Here is a 19,103-nt window from a genome sequence, read left to right as displayed (position 1 = left end):
AATTTGTATCTTGCCTGTTATACAAAGGGAAATAATGATTCTTCAGTATTCTATTAGCTGTTAGAAAATTTTATTGTCAGCATAATTTTTTTAATGGAGCACGGTAAGGGTGTGAAATTTAATGATAAAATATATGATGTAATGAAGAATTATGTAATTGAATAATGAGATAAAAGAAGTAATGATGAGGTATGATGTACATGTCACAATGAGTATATGGACTAATAATAATGAGATCTATAATGAAGAATATGAGAAGTCTTGAGTAATTTAACAATGATTGTGACATTTGTTATGGATTCTGTCTTTGTAGTAGTTAATTTTTGTGAATGCACTTTAGCATTCAGCAAACTGTATGTAAATAATGTAGAACTGAGTAAAGATACAAAGTGCTACCCAGAATATCTGAGAATTTCATTGTGAAAACCAGAAAGCTGTACTTTCATCTTAATGTTCTCTGTCACCTTCAAAGTAGTCACCTTCGGCATGTATGCAATGATCCCAGTGTTGTACCTGTTTTTAGAAGCACTCCTGGAAGTCTGCAGGGTGAAGGGTGTCCAGGACTCATCGCAATTCCACTTGGATGTTTCCAATTGAGTCAAAATGTCAACCTTTCACCATGACTTTCATCTTCAGGAAAAGATAGAAGTAACATGGGGCTAGCTATGGGGAGTACAGAGTTTGGGGGGGGGGGGGGGTCATTGCCATATTGCTTTTTCCCAGGAATTCCTTCATAATAGCGGTTGTGTGTCAGTGTGTTGTCATGGTGCACTAACCAGTCTTTCTTTTTCCAAAACTCTGGTCATTTGCACCAAACATTTTCCCTCAGATGCCTCAAAATCTCACAGTAAAACTGCCCATTGACAGTCTGACCAGGTGGAACAAACTTCTTATGCCCTATCCCTGACTGTCACAAAAAATCATCAGCAGTGCCTTCACGTTGCTACAAACTTGTCGATCTTTTTTCAGCCTTGGAGAAGATGGCATTTTCCAGTGTGATGGTAGTTGCTTCATTTCAGGGTCACAGCCATTGACCCAGGAGTCATTACCTGTTATGGCTCTGGATAAGAATTTAGGACACTCTCGAACTCTTTGTTGCAGCTCAGTGCAAGTCTGAATCTTGTCCTTTTGTTGGTCAATGCTGAGAAGGTGAGGCACAAATTTCACTACATGTTCTCTCATGTTCAGTTCATCAGCTAGAATTTGTTGACATGTACTATACAACAGCCCAAGTCTGTTACAAACATCATGAACTGTATTTCTTCAGTCTTCATTGTGCATGTTGATGGTCGACCAGAATGTTTATCACCTTCCACCGATTCTCAGACTTTATTGAAGCACTTGAAGCATTCAGATATTCTTTCCTGATTCCTGATTTAGGGTACTCTCGCCAAATGCCTCTGTCAGCATGCAGTGGGTTTCAACCTGAAAAAGAATTTCGAGCTGATCTGTTGCTTCTTCATGTTACCCATTTCAAAATTTGCAGAAGCATGAAAACACGTCATGACACATGCCACTACATCTCACAACTGCATGCACCAATGATGATGCAACTTTGTGCTGCAGTAGATACAATGTGTAGCTCGATACATCTAATGGTGGAATGTCGGCTGGCAACTTGTTTGACCAGTACAACAAAATTCTCAGATATTTTGGAAGTACCTTGTATAATTGGCATAACTGATATTTGTAAATATTAAAATATGGTTGTGTAATAGAGAGAAATTATCTGTGAAGAAACATCAGTGTAATATGAAGAAGCAATTTTGAGAATTTATGTAAAAGATATGACATTCAGATTAAAAATATTTGATATTTTCAGATATACAATAGTAATGTTGAATCATTCAAAGAGCCCTTAAAAATTCAAAATGAAACAATGAGAATAGAACAGTTAATGAGGTACATATTGCTGTGAATCTATTTTCATGATGCCAACTGATAATGAAAATGTGTGTATGGATAATTAACATGATGGAAAAGAAAAATGAACTTGACAGAAATTAATAACAGACTTCAATCAATTTAAAAATAAATGGCTTCTGAAGATTAACTAATGTGCTGTGGTTCTGAGAAAAGGATGAACTACACAGTTTTGGCTAGTTGAAGTCCGATATTTTTAAATGCAATCATAGTGATTATCACGAATGTTGCACACTGAAAAAAGGTTCACAAATAAATGCATTACATGTAATTAACAAAAATACTTATCTTTCAAAGGCATTAACTGTTGAGGAGATGAACTTATATTTTAGGAGATATTCTTATGAAAGAGTGCCAACGGCCTTGCCGCAGTAGTAACACCGGTTCCCATCAGATCAGTGAAATTAAGCGCTGTTGGACTGGGCTAGCACTTGGCTGGGTAACCATATGGTCTGTCCAGCACTGTTGGCATGCGGAATACACTCATCCCTTGTGAGGAAAACTGAGCAGCTACTTGATTGAGAAGTAGCGGCTCCAGTCACGAAAAATGACAATGACTGGGAGAGCAGTGTGCTGACCACATGCCCCTCCATATCCGCATCCAGTAACGCCAGTGGGCTGAGGATGACACGGTGGCCAGTCAGTACCATTGGGCCTTCATGGCCTGTTTGGACAGATTTTAGTTTAGTTTCTTGTGAAAGTCCGGGTCCATTCTCTTAATAGACTGAAATACAGTTTGATATTTTGTCTCACAGTTTATGCTAATATTTACATGCAAAATTATGTGAACAAAAAATCTGCTCACAAAGAAGTTAACAGAAGAATTGTGTGAGATAACAACAGATTGCATCTTACATGTATTAAATCTTCATAACAGCTGAGATAAAGAAATAACTTAACTGCATTGACTTTTGACACAAGAATAATCTTTCAGAATATTTTATAAATTTCAGAGTAGAAGTTAGTTGAAGTTTATTTACAGGAGTTCTAGAGTTTCAGTTTAAATGCTACAAAACAGCACACTTAAACCTTCTCATTCCCCAGACCTCAATCCTCTAGACTTATGGTTATGGGGACACTTGAAGGAATTAGTCCTCACCACGCCAACACACAAATACTACAGGGTCGCGCCTTCAGTGCATGCCAGCAGGTACAACAATATCCAGATATACTTCAAAGGGTGCATGATTCTTATGACGGAGGGCAGAGGGGTGCTTTCTCATGGATGGACACCACATTGAACACCTCCTGTAAACATGTGTTTATCGTAGAAAGTATGCATTTCCAGACCCATGTTTATTGGACATACTTTTCTTGTTTCGATGAGTACTACCACTTCTAAAAGTATTTGATAGGTTTTTTTAACATCCTCTATATACAGCGTTAATGATGTAAGCATCTCATTAACTTTACAAGTATATTTTTAAGTTTATATTTTTGAGAGTTTTTTTTAACACCTTCTATATACAGCATTAATGATGTAAGCATCTCATTAACTTTACGAGTATATTTTTAAGTTTATATAAATGATTACTAATGTAAGTTTTTCTTTGTTTCTTCTTCATGTGTGGAACAATGAGATACAGGACTCTGAATGAAAACAGCAATGGATGCTGAGTAATGGGTGTAGGGTTATACCAGAACTTAAGAATGATGGAGGTCGAGATGTGGAAGGGATTCAGTTCACAGCTTGGTTTTACACCATCCAACTAGTCATGCATTAGTACACTGCATCAGTCTATTTCAATGCCAGTTAGATTCTATCTGTTGAGAAGTACCTACTACTAATTGTACTATTATAAAGTATTTGACTTGTCAGGATGATGGCGGGTGGGCGTGAGGGTCTTAGGGCGAGCCGGTGATCAGCATTTGAACATGGTCAAATAATTTACTTTAACTTTTATTAAAAACTCGTTACATACATACTCAGAAGCGGTCAGTGTCCTCGCAGCCTACCGAACGCGACGTGGAAGCCCGGTATCTGACGATGCAGCAGGGTGTCTGATGACAACACCCTCCTGATTAAAATTGAGCTACCTGGTGGCTCATTAACAATCCTCTACCAATTAACTTCTAATAACCTTAGGCTTCATTCACAATAGGTGCCAAGTCAACTGCAATGTCACCGGCAGTAACGCGTTTGAGCTCAGCAGGTGCAGAGGGCTTTGACCGCTTTAATACATAAAAACCAAAGGTGATCAAACATAAGAAAATTATTGCAAAAGTTGTAGTTAGTCCAGTGGAAATCTTTAAAGTAATGGTACTCTAAGTAGTTTGTTGATACTGGTTAATACTGTTAAAAGCATGAATCAAATTCAAATCGTTGCCGCTAGTACTTATGGATTGAACTAATTGGTTGTACAGTTCGACTGTCCCACTTAAATTAAAGTTGAATGAATTCATTGACTCAAATAAGTAAGTATTATTGTGGAATACAGTAGAAATGAGAGTTACAGATAACTTGCCTTCTACATATAAGGTGCCTTGGGATATTTGGGGTACATGGAAAAAGTCACTTGACAGCTCACAGTTTTCTATGTCTACCACAAAACCACTACCTTGTATCTTTTGGGTAAAGGGGGAGAAGGATGTGTTACACATGATGGTCAGGTCAATTGTTGAGTTGAAAGAGTAGATGATACCTTCTGTGAACCATTGTACGAAGGGTTGAGTGAGTGTTTTCAGGTCCCTGGGACAGTAGTTCTGGGGTTGAACATTCATGAAAAAATCTCTCTCACAGCTGTATAAACGACTGTCAAAAAATATGATATTCGAAGGACAAACAAGTTTTTTTGTTTGCTCACATTCACTCAAAGTGCTCTTGGATAAAGTTCAGAAACATCTTCGGTTCTGACTAATTAAAAAATACTCCTGCAGATGGTACTGAACATAGGTATGGAGAGGCGCCCAAAATACTGGATAGGTATACACGTGGTAAACTTCAAAGTGATGTCTGGAGTCTGCTAAGGGAATGGTGACAATTAGAGCCAATTCATTGTCCATCATGATTGCATCTACATCAGTCAATTGGTAGCAGAAATACAAATTCTGCATAATGACAGGTGGGATCATAGTCGCAGGATTAGTTAGTTTCCTTTCCATAGCTATTAGCAATGCCAAAAAATCTTTAGAATGCACCAAAACACTGCTCAAATGATTAGCTGAGCTAGTTCCAATGGCCTGCCTCAGATTAGAAGCATCTAATCATGCACTTTACAAACTATCGGTAATCCTAAACAACAAAGTATTTAATTCTACATGGACATTCAAGATATTGACTTCATTCCATAATTCCCTTTGGACTCTTGTAGTCTCATTGTACAGATCCCTAAAATGAGATATGAACTGCTTAACAACCTTACCAATGGACACGGTATTATTAGTAATTGTCTGCTGCATATCACGTAGTATCACTAAATGTTCAGAGAGTTCTTTAGCATTGGAATGTACTTCTTCCCCTAGCTGCTCTAACTTGTTACTCACGTCAACCAAGTCCCTGTTAGTTAAGGTTCCAAAGACAGTTCTGAGTATATTGCCACCAAACTCAAGCCAAGCCCGCTTACGTCTAACAAGATTATTGTGGAGTAAGGGATTTAAAAAAGCAATCAATTTCCCTTCTACATGCGGTAAAGGCTACCTTGACTTGGGTTTTAGCCATAACCCAACTATGATACCATGACAGTGCTGGATCCCATATCATATGGTTGACTGGAATTGCCTCAATAAGGTTCATGAGTTCACTTATGTTCTGAAACTGCTCTTCTACCTCACTTAGGTTATACTTCAAAATAATCTTACAATTGCCACTAGCTACTACCATACTAGTTTGTGGTTTGAAAAGAACACCAGATTGATGAGGAAGGATTCTAAAAGACAAACAAAACCTAAAATAAAACCAAGTGATCAAAGCAAAAACAATAATTATCCTTAAATTTAACATAATGAAGGCAAGAAGTTAGTCTTCCGCAAAAAGAACAATGTTAACACTGACTCAGTTGGTTGTTAACAGAATAACACACTTCCACTTCTACACATATGCAATTAGACACTGCACACTGCTGTAAACAACGTACACACACTTAGCACACGCTTAGCGTTTTCTCAGCCGTAGCAGATACCTTGACGAGGGGAAGCTCGAGCTGCACCGGAGCATGTTCGGCGGCAACCTGGTGCCTCAGGATCGAACTGTAGATCTCGGCGTTGATGGCACACCAGCTGGTTACCATCAGGAGTGCTCTGCGGATGTCCCAGCTGCTACCGGGGTCTGCCTCAGGGTCGTTCTTCCGGTTCATCAGCTGGTTCCGGTGCTGGATTGCTCAAATATGGCTTTACACAGTTCATGTGCACTATGATAGAGCAAAACGGCAATTGGACTTTTAATGTGACCGGGAAGATAATTTCATGAACCTTATATGGCCCTTTCCAATGCAATTTAAATTTCTTAACGTGACCCTTCTTCAATACGGGATTACTCAAATAGACTAAGTGTCCAAAGCAATACTTAGGTACGACTGCTCCACGATCATGTTGCGCAGCCTGCTGCAAAAAGGACTGATGGTTCTGAGCCTTTACGTGCTTCCATACTTCCTGCATTTTGCTGGCTAGGTCATTGACGTGTTCATTGCTGCTGCCTCTTGCTGATGCTGCGAAGTCGAACAGCGAGGTCATTCACCTGCCATAGACGATTTTGTAAGGGCTGAGCTGTGTGCTGGTATGCACCTTCGTGTTGTAAGCACTCAGTACGAATGATGTAGGTGTCCCATGAATCATGTTTGCTGCCCACATAATGACTTACTATTTTCATGAGAGATCACTGAACCCGTTCCACTCGGCCATTCCCCTCTGGATGAGCTGGCGTTGTCCTTAGTTTGTCTATCTTCAGTAACTTGCAGACTTGCTGTAGTAAATTGGAAGTAAAATTGGAACCTCGATCAGTTATTATGGATAAGGGTGAGCCATATTTCAATATCCACTCCTTAACAAATACTTGTGCCACAGTCTCAGCACTTTGGTCCGGAATTGGTGTCATTAATAGATATCTTGAGAAATGATCCAAAATAGTCAAAATATAGCAATTACCATCCTTTGTTTTCGGTAGGGGTCCTACAATGTCGAGCCCTACTCGTTCAAAAGGAATGCTCGTTTCTGGAAGTTCTTGCAGAGGTGCTTTGGTTTTGCCCACATCATTCCGTTTATTGCATGAGTCACAATGTGGAACATACCTGTATGCTTCAGTTTTACGATTTGGCCACCAATAGAGTTGTGCTATTCGTAGGTTAGTTGCCCTTTTGCCACTATGTCCTGCCAATGGGCTGTCATGACATTCTTTTAACACTTGTTCCCGTAGTGCTTCAGGTACGACAATCCGGTTCCCTTTTTCAGTCATCTTGTACAGTATCCCATCAACAACTCCAAATTTAGTATCATGTTTCCATGATTGACACTGTGTGTCAGCATCTTGCGCATTTATTAATTCCTCTTCCTGGCAGATGGTGAAACATGTTCTGACTTTCCTACTCAATCCACCCGCATTGCTGTGCAGTTTCCCGGGGCAATGGACTACCTTGAATTGATACTCACTTAACCGTAAAGCCCATCGAGCTAATCAACTGCAGGGGTCCTTTAGGTTGAGTAGCCACTTCAGTGCTGCATGATCTGTCACTACTGTGAATTCTCGGCCCACTAAAAACATCGGTTGTAGTTTATGCCATAGACAAGTGCACATAATTCTGTTGTCGAATAATTGCACTCTGCCTTGTTCAAAAGATGAGAAGCGAATGAAATTGGATGCTCTTCTCCATCAATTTCCTGTGAAAGACTGCTCTGACAGTGAAATTACTAGCATCAGTTGCTAGGATGAAAGGTTTTGAGAAATCTGGAAAAGCCAATACGGGAGCTGTTGTCAAAGCTGTTTTCAGTGCTTCCATCGCTTGTGAACATTTGGAGCTCCACTTGAAAACTGCTCCTTTTTTCAGTAATTGAGTCATTGGCCATGCTATGTCAGCATACTCCTTAATAAATCATCTGTAGTAGTTCGCTGTGCCTAAGAAAGACTGTAGCTCTTTCACATTCATCGGTTCAGGATAGTTCTTCACAGCTTCCACCAATTTAAAATTAAGTTTTACTCCTTCTGCGGTTATCCAGTGTCCCAAATACTCCACTTCAGGTACAGCAAAATGACACTTTGACATAAACAAGGAAAGATTTGCTCTGCATAGTCTCTCAAAAACAGCTGCCAATCCTTCAGTGTGTTGTTGCATGTCCTGACTGAAGATAATAACATCGTCGAGGTAAACCAGACATTGTGTGGGGATTAGTCCTCTGAGGACTGTATCCATCAGACGTTGAAATGTTGCTGGCGCATTCCGCAGACCGAAAGGAAGACGGTTATACTTGTACACACCCGTAGGCATAATAAACGATGTTTTAGCCCGATCGTCTGGATGTACGGTCAGTTGATTGTACCCACTGGTTAGGTCACAAGCAGAAAATATTTTGCACGAACCAAGATAATCCAATGAGTGCACAAGATCCGGTAATGGATGAATATCCGGTAATGTCACAGCATTCAGCTTCTGGTAATCAACACAGAATCGGTACTTCTGTTCTCCTGTAGGCAATTTCCTTTTTACAGTCATGATGGGGGAGGCCCAGGCTGGATCAGATGGCTCTCTATGTTCAATAAACCTGGCTTCCAGTTGTTCTTTAATCATCTCATCAACTAAGGTTTGTTGGCTATAAGGAATTCTGTATGGTCGTTGAGTGATGGGTGCTGCTCCTCCAGTATGTATTCTATGTTGAACTAATGGAGTTGCTGGAAGATTATGCCACTCACAGAAGAGATCCAAGTAGCTAAGAAGCACTGGTAAAATTATTTCCCAATACTCCGGTGATAAATGGTTTAATTTAGTAACCAGCTCTTGTTTATTTCCTGATCCTCCAGCGATAAATGGTTTAATTTAGTAACCAGCTCTTGTTTGATTGATCGACGTGCTTCGACAGTTGCCTCTCCTGTATTGACATTCGTTGGACCATAAGTTGCTACTTGACATCTTTCTCCTTGGTAGGGATTCCTATCACACCTTGTGGATCTAGGATCGATACTGTTGCCACAGTAGTTCTGCGTGGTAATTCTGCTTCCGCATTACTCATGTTAGCAATGTTCACTGGAACTCGCAGTTTCCCATTTGGTTCGTCCTCAATAACACTGACAGTTCTTGCTACATAACAATGCTTCTGGTATAGCAAACCACTGTTTACTGATGGCTCTGTTAACAACAAATTACTTCCTCAGCACTTCGGTATCTTCACGTCGATATACAGTGTATTTCCTGTTCCTGGGTGATGCGCTCACTTTCAGTCAAATGTATGTTGACTCGGAACGGTATACTTGTGCCGCTTCTCGGTTTGCGCATTACCTCAGTGTCACTAACATTCTTTTGAGTCTGACTCTTAGAGTTCCTATTGCAACCACAAGCATTATGACAGAATCGGATTTCTCTCTTTGCTACATCGATCTGAGCATGGAAATCTAACCCTAGTATACCTTCATAGCGTTTCTCTCTACTTCTTATCACTTGCATTCTGGCCTCATATTCATCTTGGCCTATCACAAAGTTAATCACAACTTCTCCATAATTGTGCACCTGGTTGCCATTTAACCCTTTAATGGTACAGCTCGGCTGCCTCCAGCATCTCTCTTTAACTACATGGCACCACATTAGAGAAATTTGAGCCCCTGTATCAACTAGAAAATGGACATTCTGTCCGGTAAATTGCGTTAACAAGCAGGCCTTCAGAACTGTCATTCGTGGAGCTCACAGTAACTATTGCTTCTTGGGGGCGGAAGTAGTGGTGGCCCACCTGTCCCCTCTGTCATTTAACATACTCCTTGCATTCCTTCCTCTACAGTTCCGCGCAATGTGGCCTTCCCTTCCACAAATAAAACACCGAATCTTCTTCCCACTAGTATTGGCCACCTGTTTCCTGTTCCCATGATAACTGGTTATTGAATAAGCTTTGAACACACAGCGATCCGGTTTGCAGTCCATTTGAGGTCTCCGTAGGTCTTCCACAAATCGAACTGCTGTCTGTATGGCTTCTTCAAATGTCTCACAACGTGCCAATCTGACTGCACGACTGACTTCACCCTGTAACCCATTCAAAAACATATCTAATGCCCTTTGTCCTGCTTCAAACAATTTTTCCTCATTGTGCGAATCATTCTCGCTGAGCTCATACGTATTAGCGTTAACCTTTCTAATGCGATCAGCAAAATGCTCATTAGATTCTCCATCCAATATATGCATGTTGTGCAGTTGTTCCCTGTAAAATCTTGCTGTCTTCTTCCCTTTGTACTGTTGCACCAGTGTCTGCTTAAAAACATCATAGGTAGCTGCTCGAGTGCACATGGTATCACACGTAACAAAATCGAGTGTATCATCTTGAATTCGCAATTTCGCCACGGTTACTTTATCTGAATCACAACAGGATCCTAAACCTGATGCATTTTCCAGTTTACTAAAAAACACGTGAATATCCTCATCAAACTTCCCATGAAAGACCGGAACTGTGGGGATCAAAGAAAAATTTTTAACTACTGCTGAATCTGTTGTGCTTTCATCGGCTACATTCCGAAGACTACTATTCACTTGTCCCGCATCCCTTCTACTTTCTGCATCTGTTTTCAATCACTGAATTTCTTCCTGTAACTGTGCAATAACAGTCTGCAAATCTTGTTGTGCCTCTGCCATACTGAATAACCCGGTCACTCTATTTATTATAAATTTGCCATCATTGCCGTTCACATGCACGTCAAGCAAAGCCCATATCTGCTGCAGTCCTACCTTCAGTGCTGGGTCTCGATCTGTTGCATCGTCTGCAGAGATGTGCTCCAATGGAGGATGGTATCTGCCTTGTGCTGCTTCCACACACGGATACAAAACACGAACTTCGCGAACAATGCCAATCACCGCTATACGCTATTGGAAGACTGTAGGTTTTCTTCTCTCCCCAGGAAAGGATTTCCACAGGATCCCACATCTGACACCATTTTATAAGGTATTTGACTGGTCAGGATGATGGCAGGTGGGTGTGAGGGTCTTAGGGCGAGCCGGTGATCAGCATTTGAACACAGTCGAATAATTTACTTTAACTTTTATTAAAAACTCGTTACATACATACTAAGAAGCGGTCAGCATCCTCACAGCCTACCAAATGCAATGTGGAAGCCCACTGTCTGACGACGCAGCAGGGTGTCTGATGACAACAGCCGCCTGGCCGACAGAAAGACCCACTTTATTCTACGTTGCTAGCTGACTTGCATGGGCAGCGACCCGGCAATGCGGAATCAGTGGTGACGGAAATATGTGTACCACACTGGAGGGTGAACGATCGCTTGCCTACTTCACCCGTTCCCTTACACTTTGCGGTATTATGGACAACATCATTGATTCAGTGAGCATTAAATTGGTAAATAGAAACTCCTCATTGCTCCCCAGACAGTATTATATTTCTTGTTAAGTTTTATAGGACACTCTCATTCCCAGTTTCTTTCTGATGTACTATTTATACACTGAATGACTCATTTACTTAATACATTTATGTTGGATAGTGACAGCAGAAAGTCAAATTTCCCTACATTATGTAACATTTTCTAGTTAAAAAATGAAAAACTGGCACTACTTGGCAGGAGTGGGAAAAGGGGGGGGGGGGGGGGGGGAGAAGATTCAGAGGAAAAGGAGGGAGAAATAATGAAACCAGCCTACTGTTACTATTACATATGAAAGAATGCAAAAAAACAATGTCTCTATATAAGGTCTGCAAGTCATATGATGTGCATTATAGTCACCAATGACAGTGAAAACACTTACCCACGTGCATCCTTTCGCCAGTATGGGGCATAAAGTCCTGAAAATGCTGGGACAAAATAAACTTCACTATGAGCTGCATCTACTGCTCTTTCTGAGTCTGAGACATTTTCCAAAAGTCTGATGTTATTTTTCAGCCAACGAAATGCAACACCTGCAATGGCAATGGCACCTTCCAAAGCATAAACAGGAGGTGAATTTTCACCCATACGGTATGCTACAGTTGTCAAAAGCCCATGATTTGACTGCACTGCCTGTAAATTTTACACATATTTTAATTGCAGGGAACTGTGAAGTAAGTGTTGTACTCACATGGTTTTCTTTTTCCATTTTGTGAATACTAAAGCTACTAATGAGGGAACATCTCTAACTTGACCTCTATTTTAAGGAGAAAAAAGCACACTTGTCAGATATCAACCCCTGCAACTGAAACCCACATAATAATTTGGACCAGTACTCTGATAGTACACCATTACAGTCTTCTGAAAATACAGCTATTCAAGTTTTGCATTCACCATTTGTTTGTCAATTGCTCCACCCACCATAGCTTCTAATGCTCAAGCGTGAAATACTTACAGTGGAGTGAGTAAGAGGTATGTGAAATACAGTTTTGATGTTGGTAACATGCTCTGTTCACTGTGTCAAAGCACATGATTTGTAACCTGTCACTGCTTCCAGAGATCTCTTTGTTTCAAATATTTTTATGTTGTGATACACAAATGCAGTGTAAACAAATGAAATGAATTAATGTGTCATTAAAGAAGTAGCATACTGCCTTTCACTAATTAACATTGCTGGTACCCACTACTTTCTTTACAACATAAAGTGAAGTACAGCTGTAGGAAATGTGCTAGTCTTCAACGGGACTGGCATGATTAAATTATTAAATGAAAATCAGTAACGTCATTTCACAACAATTCTATACCAATTCAAAAATATTGTTTAAATAATCCAAACAGATAAACTAACTAATTTTTGTATTGAATAATGTTTGTTCTTGAACAAGATTTCCAAACAAGTTAGGCAGATGCGTCCAACGTCCCCTCCTCTTACCTCACCATTAACATCACATGACTAGCAGAGCTCTAGTCCTCACTCCACTCTATACTATTTTGTGCTCTGTCATTAAGTGGCTGCAGAAGGGTGGAGCGAGTGACAAACAACCAGAGTGCATGAAAGTTTAAAAGTCGTACTATCTGAAGGCCGTAACTGCATGCTTTCAGAGTTATGGCCCAAGTTTTCCCATGAGATTGATTGCTGGGGCTAATTTCTTGTAATTATGTTGTGTTCTCCTCAAAGTAAAAGGTCAGCTTGGTGATGTTTGCTCTTAAGTGCAATATCTACATCTTAATTATCTAATCCTTCCTGAAATACTTCATATTAGCTATTAATTTTGACTGAAATAAACAATCATGCAACTGTTTTACAGTACCATTTTCTTTTTTATTAGGAATTTGCTGTGCCCATGAAACATTTTTATGCTATTGTAATGTAATCTAATTTACTTACATAAGAAAAACTGTAGATTATTGCTAATTAGAAACCACAACGAAGTATCTATAATACTATACATCTATAATATATACCTATAATCAATTTTACAAATTTATTATAAACCACAGAGGAAGTTATGTTATTCATTGAGGGAAAATGCCATTAAGAACTCTGGAGGAAACTGTTAAGCCTGAAAATAGACAGTGAGTTAATTTTTTCCCCCATTTCCTTGCTTATCAATGACAAGTAACTGTGTATGACACAAGACGCTACTCCTTTCTTATGATAATTCAGTTCTATTGCACAAGTACACTATGTGATCAAAAGTGTCTGAACACCAGGCTGAAAATGACGTACAAGTTCATGACGCTCTCCATCGGTAATGCTGGAATTCAATATGGTGTTGGTCCACTCCTAGCCTTGATGATAGCTTTCACTCTTGCAGGCATACATTCAATAAGGTGCTGGAAGATTTCTTGGGGAATGGCAGCCCATTCTTCATGGAGCACTGCACTGAGGAGAGGTACTGATATCAGTCGGTGAGGCCTGGCATGAAGTCGGCGTGCCAAAATATCCCGAAGGTGTCTATGGGATTCAAGTCAGGACTCTGTGCAGGCCAGTCCATTACACAAATGTTATTGTTGTGTAACCACTTTGCCACAAGCCATGCATTATAAACAGATGCTCGATTGTGTTGAAAGCTGCAGTTGACATCCCTGAATTGTTATTCGACAGTGGTAAGCAAGAAGGTGCTTATAACATCAATGTAGGCCTGTGCTGTGATAGTGCCACGCAAAACAACAAGGGGTGTAAGCCCCTCAATGAAAAGCATGACTACACCACAACACAACCACCTCCGACTTTTACTGTTGACACTACACATGCTTGCAGATGACGTTCACCATGCTTTCACCATACCCACACCCTGCCATCAGATTGCCACATTGTGTACCGTGATTTGTCACTCCACACAACGTTTTTCTACTGTTCAATTGTCCGATGTTTATGCTCCTTACACCAAGCAGTGCATTTACCAGTGTGATGTGTGGCTTGTGAGCAACTGCTTGGCCATGAAATACAGGTTTTCTCACCTCCTGCTTAACTGTCATAGTACTTTTTTTTTTTATAAAACGATCATATGGCGCTAGTGGCCAGGGCACCTCACCTGGGGTTGCTCAGTACCTGGTGCAAGTTTTTCTATTTTATGACATTTCAGTGACTTGTACATCAATACCCCTAGCAAAGAAAAACTCTGACCTGGCCAGGAATTGAAATCAGGACCCTGCAATCTAAAGACAGCAATACTAGCTGCTAGATCATGAGCGTGTGATGCAGTAGTATACAAGCAGATCAAAGATGAATGGGAAAACATTCTAGAGACAATACAGACCTCAAACAGCAAAATCAACTGACATAAATGGCTTTGACAAAGGGCAGAGTGTTATGACTAAACGCATGGGAATGCTGGTTGGCTGGTCATGTGCTACAGTCACAAGCATCTTTGGAACATGATGGAATCATGGTGAAATCTGGAATAGACGACAAAGTATTAGACATACATGGTTCATCATTGAATGTTTAGGTCAGAGGCTTTCCCACTTTTTAGATGAGGATAGGTGGCAATCTGTGGCAGATTTGATGATGGAGTACAATTCTAGTGGAGACACATGTGGTCATTACACTTTGTTGACCATGAGGCTTTGCAGCTGATGGCCTCTATGTGTTCCACTGTTAACTCAATAAAATCATCAGTTAAAGCTGCAGTGGACATTGGATTATTAAGATTGAACCAAGCATCAATGGAAATGTGTGGCCTTGTTGAATGAATCACTTTTCCTTTGTGGCATAAGGTGTTGTTCCACCTCTTCCTTGCAATCAGATGAAAGAAGTTTGTGTAAAAACATTGTTCCGGTAGTTAGCATGCAGAGAATTTTCCACTGTGCCCATGGTGATTTGATTAATGTACACAGTTGTAGTGAGACATGTGAGCTCAGAACTCCACCAAAGCACAACACTGATTGAGCTTCTCCACCTGCTGTGGAGAGATCACTTATGCTTTAGCATCGTGGCTTGGATGTGTTTTGGAAGGCAGAGAACAAGAGATACTGTTTTCAGTGACAATACCCAAAAACAGTTTAAAGAAGATGAAGAGAAATTTCATTCCCTTCTCTTCTGATCTGAGACTCAGATTGAAGATGTTGTTCTGATTATTAAGAGATTTGTTCACCGTACCTTTTAATTGTTACATAAAAGCAACAAAATACAGAGGAGTTCTTTAAACAGTAGTTACGTCACTTCACAGCAAATTGGCGTAGATGTGACCGCTCTTACTGCCCTCAACCCTCTGCAGCTGGGTAAGATATCACCTGGTATAACAAGTGGCACTGCACAGCAGATCCACAGCTTCAAGAAACTATGAGAAGGCAACTTAAGGAAATGAGTTATCATGAAATTCATCAGAGTGACAGATCAATAGCGAAGTTGTGGCTGAGTTACAACCCATTGCATGAGTTGTAAACTTCACTTATTATATGATGATAAAGGTTGTATGCAGGTACATCATCCAGGTGAGTGGCTGTTCAAAACCTGCTCCATATCATGAAGGTCTATGTCAAGCAGCTTTAAACTCTCTTGGGGTCACCCACTTTTAGTCGTCCATAATGTTCCATGAATTTATATCTAAACATATTTCCTTTACGTAACACATTTTATACATTTTGTAATTTATTTTTTGTGATTCTTTATATTGATAATCAAACACAATTAATAAAAATCATTTGTCCCTACAGTAGCTAAATATAAATTAAACAAAAGTCACTCACCAAATAGTGGAGGTGCTGAGTCGAAGATAGGCACAATAAAAAGATTGTCACAAATGAAGATTTTGGCCACTAAGCCCTTTATCAAAAATAGATCACACGTCACACACACACACACACACACACACACACACACACACACATGCAAGCGCAACTCACACACACATGACTGCAGTCTCAGGCAACAAGGCCACACTGCAAGCAGCATCACCAATGCATGATGGGAGTGGTGACTGGGTGGGGGAAAGGAAGAGGCTGCGGTGGGGAGGGGGGGGGGATAGTAGGGTAAGGGTGGAAGACAGTGAAGTGCTGTAGGTTAAGTGAAGGGCAGGCGAGGGTGAGGAGGGGGAGGGGGAGGGTATCAGAAAAGGACGGAAGTAAAAAGACTGGACGCAATGGTGGAATGAGGACTGGGTAGTGCTGGAATGGAAGCAGGAAAGGGGCTGGATGGGTGAGAACAATGACTAATGAAGACTGAGGCCAGGAGGGTTACAGGAATATAGGATATATTGCAGGGAGACTTCCCAGCTGTGCCATTCAGAAAAGCTGGTGTTGGTGGGAAGGATCCATAAGACACAGGCTGTGAAGCAGTCACTGAAATGAAGAATCTTGTATTGGGCATTGTGCTTAGCAACAATGTGGTCCAGTTGTTTTTTTGTCACAGTTTGCCAGTGGCCATTCATGCAGACACACAGCTTGTTAGTTGTCATGTCCACAGAGAATGGAGCACAGTGGTTGCAGCTTAGCTTGTAGATTACATGACTGGTTTCACAGGTAGTCCTGCCTTTGATGGGATAGGTGATGTTTGTGACCGGACTGGAGTAAGTGGTGGTGGCAGGATGTATGGGACAGGTCTTGTATCTAATTCTATATATGAGCCACAAGGTAAGGGGTTGGGAGCAGGGGTTGGTTAGAGATGGATGAGTATATTGTGTAGGTTTGGTGGACGGCAGTGGCAGGGGTTGGAAGGATGGTGGCAAGACATTTATCATTTCAGGGCATGATGAGAGGTAGTCGAAATCCTGGTGAAGAATATAATTCAGTTGTACCACTTCTGGGTGGTACTGAGTTACAAAGGGAATACTCCTCTGTGACTAGACTGTGACTTTGGGAAGTGGTGGAAGACTAGAAAGAAAAGGCATGGGATATTTGTTTTTGTACAAAGTTGGAAGGAAAATTATGGCCTGTGAAGGCATTAGTGAGAAGCTCAGCATTGGGGATGTTAGTGTAAAAGGAGGTGGCATCAATAGTGATGAGCAGGGCTCCATGTGGTAAAGGGACAGGAACTGTGGAGTGCTGGTGGAGAAAATGGTTGGTGTCTTTTATATAGGATGGTAGGTGGGTAATAGGTTGAAAGTATTGGTCTACGAGAGGAGAAATTCTCTCAGTGGGGCACAGTAAATGGCTACAATGGGGCATCCTGGGTTGTTGGGTTAATAGACTTTGGAAGCGTATAGAAGGTAGGAGTGTAGGGAGTGGTAGCAGTGAGCAGAGACATGGACTCTGGGGAGAGGTTCTGGGATGGGCCTAAGGATTTGAGGAGTGACTGGAGATCCTGCTGGATTTCTGGAATAATGTCACTGTGGCAAGGTTTGTAGGTGGAAGTATCTGACATCTCCCAAAGTCCTTCTGCCACGTAATCCTTGTGGTTCAAACCAAAAGTGGTGGAACCTTTGTACGTAGGTAGGATTATAAGGTGGGGATATGTTTTCGGATGGTGGACTGTGGTTCTTTCTGTGGATGCAAGGTTAGTTTGCATGTTGAGGGATTTGAGGTTAGATAAGGTTCGAGGTTAAGATATTCTGGAAAGCTAGCATTGGGTTATTTGGGGGCCAGTGGGGGTGGATCACGGTTGGATGGAGGAGTGAAGTGAGTTAGGCAGGATTCAACATTGGTCTTTAGTTGAGTCTGATTGGTAGGTTTGGTGGCGAAAAAGTGTTTCCACTGTAGGGACTGGAGGAAGGAGAGAAGGCCTTCAACAAGTCCAGTATGGTTGAATTTGGGAGTGGGCAAAAGGTGAGGCCTCTGGGAAGGACTGATATTTCTGTGGGGCTAAGGCTTCTGGAGGAAAGGTTCATGACTGTTTCATGGGCCTGTTTGGTTCTGTATTCTGTGTGGTGGTGGGAGGGAGTTTTGGAGGGTCAGGTAAATGTAGTAGTCTGCGGTGCTAATGACCAGCAAATATAATACTGTACTGTGCTTTTGAAATGTCTGGCATCATAGTGACTTTGATATCTTACGTTTATGATAGTAAAATTTGTGCTCCCACACACTGATAAAATACAAGTGCAGAGGCATGTGTGGTCCACTTTAGAAAGGCCATAAATAATCCTTCCTTAATTCTGATATGGTTAACAAGCATTATAAGCAATGACAATAACTCCGCCACTGCCGGTCCCAAGCCCGGGGCCTCATCTCACAAGTGATGAGGAAGGAGGAGGGGGAGGAGTGACACCTCCTAAAAAAAAAAACCCAAAATCCAGACACGTCTGTGTGGCAACCACTGGTACTCTGGTCAGCGTCTGTTGGCTCTGTGAGCTCGGCTGTAAGTTAATCTTCTGGAACTCAAAACTCCAGTCGAAATTATGTGAGATCCTTTGTGATTTCACCACCAATGCCTCAACACAAACCAATAATCATGACAGAACAATGGGAAAGAATCCACTACCCTGGGCCCCAGTCAGTAAGACTGGGTAATAGACCTGATCATCGGATTCCAGGGGATCAGGCATGTCATGAAGAGAAGAATCGGAGCCTCTCAAAAACCCTCAAGACGAAGAGAGTATTTTACATGGGAACACTCACCACCAACACACTACTGAGGCCAGGTAAACTGAAACAATTAACAAACGCCATGGATAAATACAACATCAAAGTTATGGCAATACAGGAAACACGATTTGCAGATGAGAACCACTTTGATTCTGAAAATTACAGAATATATAAGGGGAAACCAGCCATAACCATCCCAGGAAGAAATCTCAAACTCTTCGGAACT

At 41.1% G+C, this 19,103-nt stretch overlaps 1 protein-coding gene across 1 annotated transcript in view; it reads right to left on the bottom strand.

The window, feature by feature from the left end:
* The window catches only part of LOC126456075 (glycerol kinase-like), a 281,934-nt gene that overhangs the window by 114,990 nt on the left and 147,841 nt on the right, over nucleotides 1–19,103 (bottom strand). Inside the window, exon 7 of the mRNA XM_050091829.1 lies at nucleotides 11,796–12,046. Coding sequence (XP_049947786.1) covers nucleotides 11,796–12,046 — 251 coding nt within the window. The remainder of the gene's footprint in view (nucleotides 1–11,795; nucleotides 12,047–19,103) is intronic.

Source organism: Schistocerca serialis, chromosome 2 (genome assembly GCF_023864345.2).
Source record: "Schistocerca serialis cubense isolate TAMUIC-IGC-003099 chromosome 2, iqSchSeri2.2, whole genome shotgun sequence".
NCBI lineage: Eukaryota > Metazoa > Arthropoda > Insecta > Orthoptera > Acrididae > Schistocerca > Schistocerca serialis.
The sequence above is the reverse complement of the archived record's forward strand: the minus strand, read 5'-3'. Positions and strand labels throughout refer to the sequence as shown.